At 46.0% G+C, this 18,689-nt stretch overlaps 1 protein-coding gene across 1 annotated transcript in view; it reads left to right on the top strand.

Annotated features, from left to right (window-relative positions):
• The window catches only part of LOC138521830 (neurogenic locus notch homolog protein 1-like), a 478,650-nt gene that overhangs the window by 382,469 nt on the left and 77,492 nt on the right, over positions 1–18,689 (top strand). The window contains exons 26-29 of the mRNA XM_069634949.1: positions 200–598; positions 1,726–1,898; positions 17,716–17,935; positions 18,339–18,429. Of these exons, the coding sequence (XP_069491050.1) occupies positions 200–598; positions 1,726–1,898; positions 17,716–17,935; positions 18,339–18,429 (883 nt within the window). The remainder of the gene's footprint in view (positions 1–199; positions 599–1,725; positions 1,899–17,715; positions 17,936–18,338; positions 18,430–18,689) is intronic.

Here is an 18,689-nt window from a genome sequence, read left to right as displayed (position 1 = left end):
CAGATGATCCTTGGCATATTTATTCTTGTAGCATCTAAACGTGTGTCAATTCCTTCTCTAATCCTTCTTATCCTTTCCTTCAGACATCTTTCTGCCACTTCTATCCTTTTTACCCTTTTCTGTTTGCCTCCCTCAGTAAAAAATATCTTTCATCACCTCTTCTTTCTTCTTGTGGCTTAAACCTGCTGTTTTTCCTCAGTCCCTTCTATAACCAATACTGCAAGGATCACTTCAACAACGGGCACTGTGAGAGAGGCTGCTTCAACGTCGAGTGCGGGTGGGATGGCGGAGACTGCCTGCCGCATAAAAAGGAAACCGGTGGTGGCGGCGGAACTCTCATCCTTGTGGTAGTGCTGTCCACTGAGCGTGTGCACCAGGAGCTAGCAGCCCTTACAAGGATTCTGGCCATAGCTCTACGTGCCAGTGTATGGCTTAAGCGTGACGAAGAGGGCGAGATGATTTACCGCTACACTGGGCATGAGGATCTCGAAAACCTGAACAAGACTGTGCTGCAACGGTGGCAACTTTCTAGATCAATGCGCGAGGAGAGATCGGTAGAGCCAACAACACCCAGTGACACTCAGCAACAGACAGTTGGGTGAGTCTTTTGCAGTTCTCTCGCATATGTGGTGTTTGGAGGTGATTTAGATGAAAAGTGGCGAGACACAGAAAAAGTGCTAACCTTGGAAAGAGAACAAGGTTTGCAAGGAGGGTAAGACAGAGAATGATGAGAAAGCCACACTATGTGCTGCAATTAAACATAATGAATACACAGAGACCAATTAAGCTCTGTGCACATCTTTATTGTAAGACCATCTGGCATGTAACGAGTATTAAAGCAATGTATGTCTCTGAAGAACACTTACATTAGCATGATTTAAGATATGTTGACTAACCTGCATGAACTGGTGAGTAATCCATATTGTTGAGAACAAAATAGGTTGTTGCTTCTTCTTTTCATTTCCTGTGATAAGAGCAACATGGACATTAAATTGAGATGGGACCCATCTCAGGGTGTTTAACATGAAATGCATATGACTCTACCTAATCACATATATACTGGGGGACACACATAGTATAGGACCTTTCTAGATGGGCAGTACACCACAGGACCCCACAGGGCAAGCAATTCTAGTTTGGGGTAGATAGTGCTTAAGTTTAAAACCTCCCACCATTCTTGTGTCTATTGTCTTATGATGACAACTGGAAGGGATGGACCAATAATGCGTGACTTTCACAGCATCTTGAGGGTGCTCAAAGCCTTCATTTTTAGATCAGATAGTGAGTGTCATTTAAAAGGCTCTGATAAAAGGCCTTACAGTCATATATTGACATTGTTACACTTAAAGTGCATTCCCTGTGAGGGAGTTGAGTTTGTGGTTCACCCCATCTTGCTTGTTAGCGTGTGCCGGGTGGTTGGCTACTTTGGATATTAGAAATGGCTGTGTGCCCTGGCCATATGTTATTAGATGCAGGGATGCCTATCTCTTACTCTTTAAGATATGCCATAGTGTACTGGTTATAAGTTAAAAGCTGTCGATAGACTTCTCTTTTATTGCGCTCACACTTTGAGTGCTGCTTGGTGCCATGTCAGCGTTGCGTTGGTCATAGCAGTTCCTTGCAGAGTCAGGCTCAGGGATTTCCCACCTTTCAGATGCCTCTGTGACTGGTGTCCCAAGAGTACACATCACATTGACCCCTCTTTCCTCTGTCCCCCTCCCACAGGTACATTGTGTTCCTAGCGGTGGACAGCCGCTCCTGCTCTGATTCTGGGGAGCTGTGCCTAGCTTCAGCCGAAGGCATGGCGCTCTATCTGGCTGCACTGGCGGCCAGCAGCAGCCTGGGACCACTTATGCCCTTTCCAGTTGTGGCAGTTCACCATGAGGACTCAGATAACGGTAACATGTGTGCTTCTTGACTTCCCAAACACTTGGTGCCAGATCCTTGCAACAGTATGTGTTCCCCTACAATGTGTATGCACTGATGCGCTGCCGATACAAAGACACTGAACACTTTATGACCCACCCCCTGATTTAGGTCCTCATCGCTTTTTGCACCCATAACTGCAGTGCCCTTATCCTTGCATTCAAGCAAGCTACATCACAACACATCTTCAAAACAGCCTTCAAGAACCACCTCATCCTACTTTCAGTTCCACAGCAGCCGCTTAGCCTATCATGTTCTCCCAATGTGACTTACCATAACTTCCTCTAGCCACTCCTCAACAGGGCTCAAGTTAAAGGCAAGTAACTGCTTGCACGTTTAAAAGCTTCTGCCAGCTTGAATAATAGATAGGTTGCCAGTATGTGCCAGTTAAATTCCGAGCTTATATAAGCTACCAGCAGTGGGCTTGGCACATATGTGAAGCAGGTTTGGGCAAGGTATTTGTTTAGTCATTGGGCTTGGATTCAGGAGCCTTTTTCCTCTTTACTTCCCACTAGCCCCTAACCCCTATCCACCCTCCCACAAACGAGTTCTTCCGAGCTGTCCTCATTGACTCCTCTTCAACACTGGAGGCAGTAAAAAGTAGCACTTCGGTGCTGGACTGCCCTTGTGGGTGGGACAAAGACTGATATGCAAATGGATATTTGGAAGGGATTGTGTCCTCCGACGTATTCCTTATCTTTGATAATACGTTTCCAGCTTGCTTGACATTTTTTCTGTAGAGGGCGCTGCGCGTCGACGTCCGCCGATTCGATGTCCCTCGACGGCCACCATATCGGCGCTGATGTCACCATACCCATAAATAGCCACGCGCGGCGTCTGTTGCTCAGTTCCGTTTTTCCGCGCTTCGTGGGGCCTCGGAACATTGTTCCTCAGTTCAGTCAGATAATCTAATCTACATCTACTTGAAATATACCAACTCCTTCTCGATGGCATCTTCATCGGAACTGACAACGCCGCGATCCGGCTTCAAAAAATGTCGAGACTGCTATCATTGTTAATTTGTCTTGTCTTTATACTTGTGGCAGTATAGCTCCAGCAACTCGAGGCAATGTGGCCATTGATTTCCAGAAATAGATGTGGCACACAGAACTTGGCACAATAAACAAGATGGAACCCCCATGAAAAATGAAAACGCCGCGAGTCGTAGCACCCGGAGAAACATTCCACCCGAGAGCGCCACGGGCCATCGGGTAAGAAGGTACCGTCTTCGACGCCGTCGTCGAAGATTCCTTCGACGCTTGGGTCGGCGCCATCGACACCGTTGTCGAAGGGTTCTTCGACGCATCGGTCGATCGACTCGACGCCATCGCCGACGTCGACGCCGATGAAAGAGAAGACCACGGCTACTCCACAGCCAACGGTGATTCCCAGTGCCTCCGGCACGACGCCGAGACCTTCGTCGATGTCCTCGAGTAGGATCCCGATTCTCTCGAGTTCTTCGAGGCCTCTTCCGGTTTCCTCAACGCCGTTTTCAGCGCCTTCGAAGCCTGTCACATCGGCGTCGACGACATCGATGTTTTCTCGCCCAATAATGACGAATTTGGCTCCTTCTGCCTTAGAAATGGGTTTTATACCATTTCAGAGGTCAGAGTACCCTGGATTATCTTCAATTTATGAAGAAGGGGAAGATTCTGACCAGGAAACCTTCCAGTTGCAGAGGGCCACACTACCTCACCTCTGAGGAAAGAAGGTTGAAAGACCTACAGGAGTCATTACATGCGGCAAGTGGGCTGGACACTTCCCCAGAAGTGGATTTTGTTAAGTCAGACCCAGGGGAACATGCCGAAACACCCTATAGAACCCTGATGGCAAGAATTATTGAATTCATGGGTTGGTCTGCGCCTTTACCTGTTTTTCAACAGGATGACCTGACAGACATATTAGACAAAGGTCCACAGGAGGATCCTGTGGTCCCCTTCCATACAGCCTTACAAAGAAAAATTGCATCTAACTGGGAAACTCCTGAAGTTATCCCTGCTGTCAACAAAAGGTTATCAGCCAAGTATAGGGTAGCTGCTGCTGACCCTGAATACTTATCAAAACACATAACTATAGAGAGTCTGGTGGTTCAAGCGGCAACTTCATCAAGCAGCAGGACCACTTACCCTACTGTCCTACAGGATAGAGATGACAAGAGGTACGATTCTATGGCAAAGAAAGTCTTCTCTGCTTGTAGTATGGCGTTGAAGTCCATCAACGCCACCTGTACGCTCGCCAGGTTCAGTCACACACTGTGAGAGGGTACTTCATCAGCGGCTGACTGCATACCCGAAGGAGAGGAGAAGGAAGCCTTCCTTAACATTATTAAAGATGGCAAGGATGCCATGTGCGAGTCACTTCAAACTGGCATTGATTCCGCTGACAGTATCAGCAGGGCCATGGCGGCAAGTACAACAATCCGCAGGCATGCATGGTTGCGAAAGTCTGGCTTCGCTCCAGATGTACAGGCCATACTTTTGAATATGCCCTTTGACGGCTCTTCATTATTCGGAAAAAAGGCTGATGACAGTTTGGAAAAGTTGCAGACATCTAAAGCAGCAGCAAAATCTTTAGGAGCTGCTATCCGCCAAACTCCCTTTCGCCCCTCAGGAACCTCTGGGAGAGGAAAGTCCTTTCGCTATTATTCCGCATTCGGGAAAGGCAGAGGACAGCCGGTTTAAAGAGGCAAAAGAAGATCCCCCCGAGGTGGACCGGTCAAAGGTACTAAGGCCGCAGCAGCAGCAGGTGCCTCTTTACCCTCGGCATCTGCATCAGCCGCCCCCAAACCACTCTGAGGTCTTTCCACACAAGACACCTGTAGGGGGCAGGTTAACTCACCATCTGACGGAATGGCAGGCTATAACGTCAGATGCTTGAGCATTGGAGACAGTTGCCCAGGGTTACTGCCTACCCTTTCTACACATCCCTCAGAGTCATCCACCGGGGAAGAGCTCTCTAAAAGTTCCAGATCCGCTCCTCTTGCAGGAAATTATAGACCTGCTAGAGAAAGGTGCCATAGAACCGGTACCGGTAGCGGACAGGAACAAGGGCTGGTACTCCCCCTACTTTCTCATACCAAAGAAGGACGGAGGACTGAGACCCATCCTGGACTTACGAGAATTGAACAAGTTCCTCAGGACGGACAAGTTCAAGATGGTAACTCTCTCTCAGATCCTTCAGGCCCTCCAGCTCCAGGACTGGCTCGTATCTCTGGACCTTCAGGATCCTTATTTCCACGTGCCAATCCATCCCAAACACAGGAAATACCTGAGGTTCACAATTGGCGACTCTCATTATCAATTTCGAGTTCTGCCATTTGGGATGACCTCTGCCCGAGGGTCTTCACCAAGCTAATGTCGGTAGTGGCTGCGAGTCTAAGGAGGGAAGGGATCCAGGTCTACCCCTACCTAGACGATTGGCTGATCAGGGCTGTATCTTTGGAACAAGCTCAGACCCAGCTAGATTATGTCTGCCACTTCCTTCACAAACTGGGCTTCTCCCTCAATTTAAAGAAGTCACAGATGATACCATCACAGAGACTCCAGTTCATTGGAGCGGTCCTGGACACTTCCCTGGGAAAAGCCTCGCCACCAGAGGTGAGGGCTCAAGATATTCTGCAGATGGTCAACAAGTTTCAAAATGCCCAACGTCTCCCAGCCTTCGACTTTTTGAGGTTGCTAGGCCTCATGGCATCCTGCATCTTCCTTGTGCCAGAGGCTCGCCTGAGAATGAGATCTCTTCAGTGGGCACTGAGAACTCAGTGGTCGCAATTCTCAGGGAGAATGACAGATCTCCTCCGGATTCCGGACAAAGTAGCCCGCGACCTTCATTGGTGGGCCTATCCAGAGAACATCTTGAAAGGAGAACTGTTTTGGCAACCATGGCCGGAGATAACAGCAGTCACAGACGCCTCACTCACGGGGTGGGGAGCTCATGCCAACGACTTGACCATCAGCGGTCGTTGGTCTCCATCGGAGTCCAGACTACACATCAACCTATTGGAGCTGAGAGCGATCAGACTAGCGCTGAAAGCTTTCCTGCCATCAGTACAGGGGAGAAATGTCCTGATAATGACGGACAACATGGTGGCCATGCACTACCTCAACAAAAGAGGAGGCGTAAGGTCACTGCCACTGTGCAGAGAGGCAATGCAGCTCTGGTTTTGGGCAATTCGAGAAGGAATTTCTCTATCGGCAGTCCACCTAGCCGTAGAGAAGAACTTGACAGCGGACGCTCTGAGCAGGCAGAGCACAGTCTCCCACGAGTGGGAGCTAGCTCAGGAAGTCCTTCAAGAGATCTTCGCCCTTTGGGGAACCCCTCAGGTGGACCTGTTCGCCACAAGCACCAACAAGAAGTGCAATTTGTTCTGTTCAAGGGAATTCCCCCCGAGAGGAGCTCTAGGAGACGCGTTCGTAGTGGACTGGGAGTTTCCACTCCTCTACGCATTTCCACCAGTCCCTGTTATTCCTCAAATGATTAGGAGGTTGAGAAGATTCCAGAAAACCATGATCCTAATTGCCCCGGACTGGGCCAGGAGAACGTGGTACCCGGACCTTCTGGATATGTCCATCTGCCCTCCAAACCGTCTTCCACGTAAAGAGAATCTTCTCTCGCAGAAGGGAGGTCAGGTTCTCCATCCAGACATCAGAACCCTCAACCTTCACGCTTGGCTTCTGAAAGGGTGAGGTACAAGGATTGGGATCTCCCTGATGACGTCATGGAGGTGTTGCTTTCGGGCAGAAGACCAGTACCGCTGCCATTGGAACACATTTTGCAGCTGGTGTAGGGAAGGGAATATCGACCCTTTTTCATGTGGTACACCAACAGTGTTATCCTTTCTACTCTATCTTTATCTATCTCTACTTTCAATCTTCAAGCGCACTGCGGAGGAACCATCCTATTTCAAACTACCTCTAGTGATGCAATTTCTCAAGGGTTTAACTAATGTTTATCCTCCAAAACCATTCCAGGTTCCCTTATGGGACTTAAATTTAGTCTTAAACTTCCTAATGGGCACTCCATTCGAACCACTTCACTCTTGTTCGTTGAGATTTCTCACGCTTAAAACTGTCCTATTGGTAGCACTAACATCTGCTAGGAGGGTGAGCGAGCTACAAGCTCTCTCCTGTAAACCCCCACACACAATTTTCCACAAGGACAAAGTTGTCCTACAGGTGAAGACTAATTTCCTGTGGTTTCTGAATTTCATATTACTCAGAAAATTACCTTACCTTCGTTCTACCCTCCTCCCCATCCGGGGAAAGAGGAAGAAAGGCTACATAGGCTGGACCCAAGGCGAGCTCTCAGCTTTTACATCAGCAGAATGGCTTGGATCAGGCAAGCAGACCAACTGTTTGTAGGATACTCAGGTCACAAGTTGGGACTACCCATAACAAAACAAACCATTTCCAGGTGGATTATTTTGGCCATTCTGGAATGTTACAAACTGGCAGGGAAAGAGCCACCCCAAAATCTTAGGGCTCATTCAACCAGGGGTATCACAGCCTCTTCGGCTCTCCAAAGAGGGGTACCGGTCAGAGACATATGTGCAGCTGCCACATGGTCGTCCGCACATACATTCACAAAATTTTACAACCTGGATTCCTCCACTAGTCAAGAGACCAGATTTGGCAAGGCCGTATTACATTCGGTCCATCCCTAAAGGGATACATAACAGTCTTACTCCCACCTCCAATTGCATGCCACTGCTATGGGAGTCTATCAAAGATAAGGAATATGTCGGAGGACACAATCCCTTTGAAGAACAAGTTACTTCTTACCTTGTAACGTTCTTTTGACGGGATGTTCCTCCGACGTATTCCTTATCGCCCCTCCCATCCATCCCCGCAGTAATACTTCCCTTGTGGTTGCAGCTTACGCTCCTTCAAGGTCAATAACCAATTCAGGCATGACTTTTCTTATGCTACAAAACGGAACTGAGCAACGGACGCCGCGTGTGGCTATTTATGGGCATGGTGACGTTGACGCCGATACAGTGGCCTTCGAGGGACATCGACTCGGCGGACGTCAACGCGCAGCCGTCCTCTACAGAAAAAATTTCAGAGGCCAGCAAGCTGGAAACGTATTATCAAAGATAAGGAATACGTCAGAGGAACATCCCGTCGAAAGAACGTTACAAGGTAAGAAGTAACTTGTTCTTCTCCTCTGTGAAGGGTGCAGTGAGCTAAAACGTGGCTGTAGACCCTCCTGAGGGAAAGACATTCCATGGAACAGGGTATTTAACCCTTGATCATTCTCAGTAGAGGGGCTCCCAAATCCTTGCTTAGTTTGAAAAACTTGGGTGTTACCCTAAGTAACCCAGGGTAATCCAGATGTCGACCCATTGCTCACTGTAGCTTAGAGAGGCTCAGCTTCACCTCATCGAGGAGTCCCAAAAAGGCAGAAAAACGTGTCTGGGTTGTTAAAGGCACTCTTGTTCAGAGGAGATTTGCCTAGCATTTCGGTTCTGGACTGCCCTTGTGGGTTGGACAAGACTGATATGCAAATAGATATTTTTCCACTTTGAAAGGGTGCAGTGAACTAAAACGTGTTGTAGACCCTCCTGAGTGGAAGAAATTCCATAGAACAAGATATTTGACCCATGTTCGTTCTCAGTAGAGGGGCTCCCACATCCTTGCTTGAGTACCACGTGGTGCAACCGATGCTACGGGACGCAAGTAGATTCCGGAGTTGGATGCAGGCAGTGTGGAAAGCATTCAGACCATTGATGCATCAACTGCTGTTTGTGAATCAGATGGCAAGTTAGTGTCATCGCTGGGAGCCGCAATTTTACGTAAGGTGTGCTATCCACTGCCAGCGAGGTAGGACTCATCCACATGTTAACCGTGATGCAGGGTTGGAGTCTAGCAAGGCAATGAGGAAGGGGTGAAGAGCAGGGAGTGGGGCACTGGCAGAAGCTCTTTAGTCAAATATAAAATGTACATATTTATTTGTGATCGTAAAGTGTGATGGTCTCTACAGAAGTAGTATGCATGTAAAATGCACTGTCCAAATAAATATATTCAGGGGAAGCCCCATTCTGCATCTTGGGGTAAACCATGCTGTGGAGACCCCTGGGAAAAAAGGTGTCTCTGTGCTGCCTCATTTGTCCAGCCCAGCTGTTCAGCTAGCCACTGCGGAGGCAGGAGATGTGCCACTGGAAAGAAGCATTGAGGGCGCGATGAATAATTCCGACTATTTGACAATAAAAACTGCCTGCTTCAGTAGGGTTTTAAAAAAGTTACACAATGTTGTCACTTAAAGTTAAAGAAATTACCATTTGAACTTTGGACTGTTTGTGAGCACTTAACACTTAAGTTTTGCCCATAATTCGAGGTCTGCTCCTCAATACCCTCTCTGGCCCCACCATTTGCTACCATGAAAACCCGGGGTCAATGCCATGATCCTAGGTCATAGAACTGCTGGGGTGCTCTAAGCTGGGAGGAGTGGTTTTAAAGCTCATGAAACAAGAGAGGGATCTTTGGCATTGAAAGGCCCACTTGGACTGTCAGTTCCTGGCGGCCTTATCTGGAGTTTATAGAGAGCGCTCGCAGTATAGATTCCAGTTCTGCAGGTCTCATCTGGAATACTGTTTGGTTCTGGGGGTTCCATCTGGTTTATTGTGCCAAGATCTGTGTGGTGCCACATCTATTTCTGGAAATCAATGGCCACATTGCCTCGAGTTGCTGGAGCTATACTGCCACAAGTATACAGACAAGACAAATTAACAATAAATTGCATAAACCAGAAGTCCTACAAAGAGCGACTCAGTCTCCACCTATTTTCACGGGAAAGATTTCGGGAGCAGAAGGGTTGCAGGGGCTTTTGAGAAAGACATTCAAATTAATGTAGAAGTCTTTTTTCCCTCTGAATTCAAGGCAGTGGACGGCAGCCTGTGGTCCTTCAGGTGTTTTAGCATATAACTCCTGTCCACCCATCCCAGCAAAGTCAATGTGAGGGATTATGGTGGGCTGTAGGCAAACACGTCTGGGGAGCCGAAGGTTCCCTGCCACTGCTTAAGGCAAGGCACTTAATTTGTCCCTAATGCCTTCATAGTGCCTTCTTTCTTGGATTGTTTCCCAATAGTCTGGGTACATCCAATGTTGCCCTTTCCAGTATATAGATTGTAACCTTTGGCGATTAGCAGCAGGGCCTGCAAACCCTTTGATTTGCCAAATGCATCTGTAAGGGAAGCCATTGAAGAATACATGGCGATCCCAACCGATGTGGGAACTGCATTGGAGACATGTTCATCAATAGAAAAGGGACAAAGAAAATGTCAGTGCCGTGTTAGTCCAGTTTTAAAATCACACAAGATACAGGTTGTGATACCTTTCATTGGACTAACTGAAAATACTATGCAGTGATGGAACAATGAATTAGCTTTCAAAGTCGCACAGACTTCTTCATCAGCTTGCGCATAGTGAAAACGCTGCACCACCTGGGACATGCAGCAGGAACTTAGCAGAGAGCTTCACTTCCTAGCTCATTCTCAAGGCAAATAGAGTTTTGCGTGCTGCTTCCGCATACATTGCAGACTGCATAAGAATGGAGTTGAATGCAGCGGCGTAGAGGGTAGGGCCTGAGCGGGCAAGGCCCACCCAAAATCTGTAAGTGCCCACTCAGCAGCACCGTGTGGATATTTACAGATGTTAATGTCGCTGCGGTGGACCCAACTACATTTGCTTCAGGGCCCACTTGTTAGACAATCCTGGCTACGCCACTGGTTGAAAGTGGCAATGCAATGCTTATAGTGGAAAGAATCATGGACTCGGTTTCGATCAGTTTTAGCAATGAGCTCTGGGAGAATGGCTTAGCGGTAGCTTCTATTTCAACAACACAGAACGGGAAGAGGGCGATCCATGGAGTCAGAACTTTGTCTTTTCTTTTGACACAAGATGCTGATTCTGATACCTTTTGTTGGACTAAATGAACATACTATGCAGAGATGGAACACTGCATTAGCTCCCCTATCCCCTAGACTTCTTCATCAGACTGTGCAAAGTGAAAACCTTGAAAAAACATTCTTACACGGTCTTCAATGCAGGCGGATGCAGCACACAATACTCTGTTTTTTGGGAGGAGAAAATGAGTGGGGAAGTGAAGTTCTGCACCGGATTCCTGCAGCATGCGCTAGCCTCATTCATCTTATGTCTGAGTTGTGAACGATCATTGATACTGTGAGTATGCGTGGGAGACTGCCTGTATCTCCCGAATACACGGCAGCCATCTTGAACTAAATTTCAATTAACATACTCGCGTAGCAGCTGGTCCAGAGGTTGATCGACACACAAACTACAGTTTGAAGGGAAATATGGTAATACTTATCTAGAAGACACAGAGAGAGAATTAAAGTCCACATTACCAGTACCTTTGAGAGAGAGGTTGTGTACTGTGAAAATGTTTCCTGACAGCTTTTTGAGGTAAAGGGTTTGGGTAGCCATGGGGCGAGGAGCCCCCTACCCACTATGCAATGAAGGTCACAGGGCAGTGCAGGCAGATCCCCTGGCTTGCACCACCATTCCCCATTCATTTGGCAAGGGTTTGTCACAGGGAGAAAGAGCATGTCCCTCTCCCTTTAAGGGAAACCACCAGCATGTCTAGAGCCTCTTAAACAGCTGCACCCTTGCAGTAACATTTTACCTAGAACATGCCCCATACAGGTTTGGCAGGAGGGAGACTCACGGGCGAGGTCCTGTTAGACGAGACAGTCACTGGGTATGATTCGGATCACTGGGAAGGGGAGGGCTGCTAAATCCCGTTTATATATTTCCTTTTTTATTTAAGTGTTATATGGTTAGACAAAGCCAACCTTCAACACTGTATTAAACAAAATAACGTACAGTTCATAAACTATATAAACATCAAAGGAATCATCACAAATATAATTAGCCACAGATAAATTCATCTATAACAAATGCTAAAAGAAGAAAACGTCCTACAGAATAAAATCATTGCTATCACAGTTCATGATCTTCGAATACCTAAAAATATAAAAACAAGTGTGTATAGGCATGTTATAAATGCTATAGCATATCATACCTTCTACTTCTTCACATTGAATTAGAAAAGTACAGACAGAGTCTTTATGAGCGAATTCAATTGTTTCAGATGTATTTCACCCTTCAGATCAAGGACATATGATAGTTAATATCTGCATATTTTAGTTTTCTCTTTCCAAATATGTAAGGCAACAATAGTAATTCCCCACCCAAGATAGTGCTCCAAAATATTAGTCTGAATCAAAGATCTGAGAACTTTGTACAAACATCCCATAACTTAACCTATATCTTTCATACAAAGAACCACATTTAGTCAAAAGATGTCTATTAGTCTCTACAGTCAGACCACACTGCCGGCAGAGTCTATCACTACTGCCCTCAGCTTTCCATGCACCAGTGTAGTCCAAAGTTGGAAGAATATTAAAACATAGGCCACTGATAAAGCGTTTCTCTTCATTTGTGCAGTTCTTAGTTAAATAAGAGCAAGGCATACCCGGCCTAGAGCCCTGGTGGGTACATTCAATATTTCTTTTCTTTAGCAACAATTTGCTCAAATTCAATGCACAATCCCAAATACGAGTGTTCTTCTTTAATTCCTTAGAGCATAAAGGATATGTATATTCATTGGGGAAATTAAGGCCAATAGCATCCAGAAATGTCCTCACCGAGTTCCTTAAGTCAATATGTAGGGTATTCTGTGTCTCTAAACTGATGCTTTTAGAGAAGATCTGAAGCAGAGAATCAGGATTATTTTCAGCTCTTCAGATAACAAGGGGGGTCCTAGGAGACTCTCTGCTAGACATGATTTCTGATTACAAGAGCCTTACCCAGAGTCTTTAGCTCACTATCTTTCACAGAGACGACATATCCCAAACATATCAGTCTTTGTCCTGCCCTGGGGCAGTCCAGCACCGAAATGCTAGGCAATTCTCCTCTGAACAAGAGTACCAACAGCAACCGGAGACACGTGTTTCGGTCTGGTTGAACCTCATCAGTAGGTTGTAGCTGTGCCTCTCTAAGAATAGTGAGCAAGGGGTCCACGTCTGGATTCCCCTAGTAATTTAGGGTGAGACCCAAAGTTTCTTGAAATATGCAGATAACAAGGAGGGGGCTGAGGGACTCTCTGCCAGAGGAGAATTGGCTAGCATTTCGGTGCTGGACTGCCTCAGGGCAGGACAAAGACTGATATGTTTGGGATATTTCTTCTCTGTGAAAGATAGTGAGCTAAATACTCTGGGTAAGGCTCTTGTAACCACAACTCATGTTTGGCAGAGAGTCTCCCAGGACCCCCCTTGTTATTTGCTTATTTTCAGCTCTACAAAAATTCACAATAAATTCAGCTCTGCGTATCAGCCAGCTAGCCTTAAGTGACAAAAGACCTAGTTCAGCAAGGCTTTGACCGGTACAGCTTGGGGAACACCCAGAATTGAACGGAGCAACTTTCCCTACAAACAGACCAAGCAAGAGACTGAATTTGAGGGTAAAGGTTCCAATCCATAAAGGATACATGGGACAATTCCTTTCTTATAGAAGCTCTCCCTAACCATTTCTTCATGATTTTAAGGCGGATATAGATACCTAAAAAAATCATATTAGGTGTAGAAACCATAGGCATGTCCTGATAAATATAAGATTTAATTTCTTTCAGTTTTACCTTATCCAACGTCCAACTGAATTCTGATCTACAATGTATTTTTCCAAACACCATTACCTTCGTTTTTGAGTTGTCAATCCTCATGTTGTTAGTGGTCACGTAGTTGGCAAGTGCTTTGATGGAATGTTGCTGTCCGATAGGTGTTGATCCAATAAAATGGTATCATCAGCATATGCCAACCACGCGACCGGAAGACCATCAACATCATGCTCACTGCCCCATCCATATCCACCATATACAAATAGAAAAGCAAGGGCAAGAGAACACACCCTTTCCTCAATCCCTACTGCACTTTAATGCGCGCTGAAAATGCCTGTCTGAATCAAGGCATTCTGATACCTTATTGTCTGTGTAGAGCGACATAATAAAATGAAGCAAATTCAAATCAATGCCCCTTGACCACAATCTTTCTCAAACTCTAGGGCGGGAGACCCTATCAAATTCACAAGAGTAATCAATGTTGCATAGATAGAGTCTCCTGTCCGGCTGGCGAATGGTTTCTGCCATGATATAGTTCAGGTTCCAAATATTGTGGGAGGTATTAAACCCACTTCTAAAGCCTGTTAGGAAAGGAGACAAAAGATCAATATTTTCCACCCAAGCATTCGACTTTTTAAGGATTATGCCCACAAAGATTTTACTACAAGAATCATTCATGGCCAAAGGTCTATAGGCCGCAGGATCTGTTCTGCAACCCTTTTTAAACACAGGGATAACAATTGATTCTCTCTAACTGGGGAGAATTTCCCTAGTGGCCAAAATCCTGGCAAAAACCACTGCCAATATCTTGGCCCAATATTCAGGGCTACGTTTGATGACAACATTGGCAAGTCTGTCTGATCCAGGGTTGCGAGATCCCTTAAGTTTCTTTATAGGTATCAAGATATCACTTTCTCAAACCCCTCCAGACTTACCGATTTTAGCAGGGTAAATAGTGGTCTCAATTTCTTCTAAGGCTAAGTGTTTTTTTGTAAATTAGGAGACCCAATTATCCTTAGAAATGGAGTTCAAAACTAAGGGAATATCCCCAGCCAGGAGTTTTCTATAATAATACCAAAATGTGCAGCTGTCGTTAGACTTAATAATACTGAAAAACAATCCCCAATTAGCATTATTTAAGCTAGTTTTGTGGTGGCACATCTAATTTTTATATTGCGTTCTTACGCCAGTGATGTATTTCAGTTTATCCACATATGCCATTTGCTTGCATTTTTGGGCAGCCTTTTTTTTCTAAAAAGTTTTCTTCTATTGACAATGAGAGTATCATACAGGCCCAGGCCCTGCCCTTTTATGGTGGACAGTAAAGGGGCTAACTAACAGTCTCACTAATAAGCCTGCTGTAATTTCTTACGTCAGTTTCCAATAATACCAAATTGGGATCTACATTATGGGGCAAAGATAATTAAATGTACTTATATTGCCGGTATTCCAAATCAGCCTATTTCCCTGCAGATTCACCTCAATATTCGTCAAAGGCTTATGTTTTATTTTCACTAAGTCACAACCATTGTCCAGGTATGCATTGCATGATCACTTAATTCATTATGCATTACCTCTATGACCGAGAATATACTTCTAATTTGTGGATTAGGGAAGACATAGGGCCTCATTACGAGCATGGCGGTAGCCGTGCCTGTATGGCAGGCACGGCTACCGCCATGCTCGCTACCGGCACCGCCACCCACGTTTGGGCAATGACCGGCCCATTACCAGATGAGTGGGCCGGTAATTGCCCATTTGTGGGAGGCGGTAATGCCGGGCTTCCAATCCTCATTCTGACCCATAGGGCAGAATGGGGGCGGGGAGCATGGTTGCACCGGCACCGTTGATAACGGTGCTGGTGCAATTCTGAGTTCTACTCGCGGGTGCACAACAGCCTAAGACCTGGCGGGCTGTCAGGAACCTGTGAGCAGAACTCGTAATGTGGCGGCCCGGCATGAACGGGCCGGTGCCTTACCGGCACCATTCATACCGTGGCCACCTTTGTTATAATGAGGCCCATAGTCAAGATGTGAAAAAACATTCCCATTAGTTCAGGCGGATATTTCACTATTATCTTTAGAATCAGCCATTTGCATGCAGCTTAAATCAGAGGAGGCAGAAACTCCACCCATTCCCTAATCCTGCTTCCCCAACTCGCCACAAAGGGAACCACATGGCAATTCAAAGGTATTTCTTTGGAAGACTTTTCATTGGCCTCATGATCATAAACTTGTTTAATAACATTCTGATCATTAAAATATCCCAGTATGATAATAAGCACCATGCATTAATAATTGACTTACATTTCAATTGGGTCTGTGAGGTCTGTACCTTCACTGGAGGATCATAGACATTTATTATGAGGATCTTCTTTATAGGGGGGGCACCACAACTACTCTCATAACATAAACACAGGGGATGCCCACCACAAAATCTACCAAATTGATATGTGTCCTTGCCCCAATACAGAGGCCCACCACAGGTCTACCTCTTTCATGACGCATGGCAGATTGATGAACAATATTGTACCCACTTATCATAAAGTCTGTAATGGAGAATGTTTCTTGCAATGCAAATATGTCTTTATCCCTAAGTACTTTCAAACGTAATTTGTTACATAAGAAGAAGCGATAGCCCCTGATGTTCCAAGAAAGGAGTCTACATTTCAGAGTTACTGGCTGTTTTTGGCTGGTGGGGTGTCTGAATTACCTTCAACTCTTGGCTGGAGGTAAATCGGGTCACCGCACTGGCAAACCTGTAGTTTGGCTGGAAAAGCGGTGGTAACGTAATTACTGCCACTTTTTCCCCACACTGCCAAATTTGTAATGAGCCCCAGAGACTGAATAACAAACCATTATCTATTGGGATCTGAAGTTCAGGTTCCCAAAACAATTTTGGGAAAACCTCTGAAAAGAATTTTATGGGAATTTAAATCCTAATCCCCAGATTAGCTAGAGAATCCAACAGTCATTCTTTGGGAACTAACACCCAAGTTCCCAAGCAGACATAAGCGAGAGACTCAAAGAACTTTGACAGGCAAATTTGCAAAACCCAGATCCCTTGAAAACATGTGTATCCTGAACATATTTAAATGATATGACTTGTCTAACGTAATCATTTTTATAAAATGCCACACTAGCTCCATTGCGTCTTCTAGAACAGGGGTTTGAAACATTGAGGTGTTTTCGACTACAGCTCTCCTCGTCGCTTGCAAGTATAGTCAGTGCTGAGGTTCTCATGAAAGGCATATTCCAAATCATCTGTCGATCCTCAGACCCTGGTTCTGCGGAGTAGACTGATATTTGAATCTGGACACTTTCATAAAAGCAAGACACGCAGCACATGTGACTGCTTTATTCAGTGAAGCTTCATTCCAAACAGACTTTAATGAGACTAGCGGGGCAGTGACAGGGTGGGTCGGGCACAGAAGTACATTAAGAACCATATTCACAAACAAGCGACAGATGCATGTAATAGCCTCTCAGCAGATGTGTAAAATTGCTAAGTTACAAATGGCCTGGGACAGAAAGGGGAGCAATAGTGCAGTGAAGGGAAGGGTTAAAATGAAGAGTCGGTGGACCAGTTTCCAAATCTTGTCTAACTTTCAGTGTTTCTTTGGCGAGTTCCAATGAAGCTCTTGTACAAACTCATTCTTGACATCCAAACAGACCTTCATATCTTTGATCCTAATGTGTCCTGGGTGTGTTTTATTTCCCTATTATCACGTGCTGCTGGTCATATTGATGTGTGCACAACTTTCATATTGTGCCATGTTACATGGGATTTGTAAAGCACACCTCTCCTATTTACACAATCTTGTGCCGCTTTTGATCTTCTCAAGTGATCACTGAATCCTGTGATGAGGAGTCAAGGTGTGGCAAAGGGGGTGGGAGGTGGAAAAAATGTCCTGGCAAGGGGCCCAAAAAACATCATCTTCCATTGCAGGTTGGTTGGGGGATTGAGGGGGAAGTGTTTGTTTGTGTGTTTTCCTTGTTTGGTGTTGTCAGATATAAGTCTAGGGTGGCAATGATGTTGTTCTCATGTGAGTGCTGAGTGAGTTCTGAAACTCTTTTTGGATTTTTGGAAGGGCCCTATTAAGCTGTAGAAGAACTGGTGACTTAGCTGCATCACCAATCTCTCTTCTTTCTGAAGGCCCACAGGTATTTGTCAAGACGCCCCCATGGCACCTAGTCTATGGCTGTGCGGCTGTGGGCTTAGCCGTGGTTCTGGGCATTTTCCTTGGAGTGCAGTTGGCACGTCAGCGCAAGCGCAAGCATGGTGCTTTATGGTTGCCGGCTGGGTTCAGCCGCCACCGAGACCCCAACGTCCGCCGCCGAAGAGAGCCAGTGGGCGAGGATGCCATCGGGTTGAAGTAAGTGGGGTCATTAATGTGAACAAAATCCCTGGACCGGCAAGTGTTCCCTGTGAAAAGGGTGTTCTTATGGCCAGCGTATGTGTAATGTTCTCCTTAGTGCAAACTTCTAGAGAATATTTGATACTAGCATGCATCTTTGCAGTCTGGTGTACTCCCAGCCTGCGCTCTTATGACACCACCTCTGCCCCCTTGCAGCAAACCCATGTTAGACCTGTGTGCCATCTTCAAAGTCGCTGCTTTTGCTCCTGTATGTTCTTCCCTTCTCTTCCTACCTTTACACCCCATATAGCTGTAGACCACCTGCCTCTGGGGGGAACTGGGGGAACTTAAGCAGTGATAATCTTCTATTATTCCACTGTGAAACCCACTATTTCCTTTTCTACTTTCTTGCCTCTCTCAGACCCCTGAGACCGGAAACTGACTGTGAGGAGGACTCAGATGTGTACTCTAGTCCTGAAGATGATGGCCAGCCCAGTGCTAGGAAGTCCAAGGTAAGAACCCCTGAATGCACAGTCCCCTTGCTACATGCCTGTGACAATTTGAATGGTAGCCATATTTCTAGATCACCTGCACTTCATGTGGCTCACAGTTTACCATTCTTCTCACAACAGAGTGCATTTTAGGGATTGTAGTTTGGCACTTGTGTAGTCCGTGGCCCCATGGGGCCTGGCTAGTTGGGCTACATGTTAACCTTCTGAGGGAAAACAGAAAAAGAAGACACAGACACCGGGGTAATAAATGCTTTATTAAG

Source organism: Ambystoma mexicanum, chromosome 13, assembly GCF_040938575.1.
Source record: "Ambystoma mexicanum isolate Mex_15411 chromosome 13, UKY_AmexF1_1, whole genome shotgun sequence".
Lineage (NCBI taxonomy): Eukaryota > Metazoa > Chordata > Amphibia > Caudata > Ambystomatidae > Ambystoma > Ambystoma mexicanum.
This window is presented reverse-complemented; position numbering and strand designations above follow the sequence as displayed.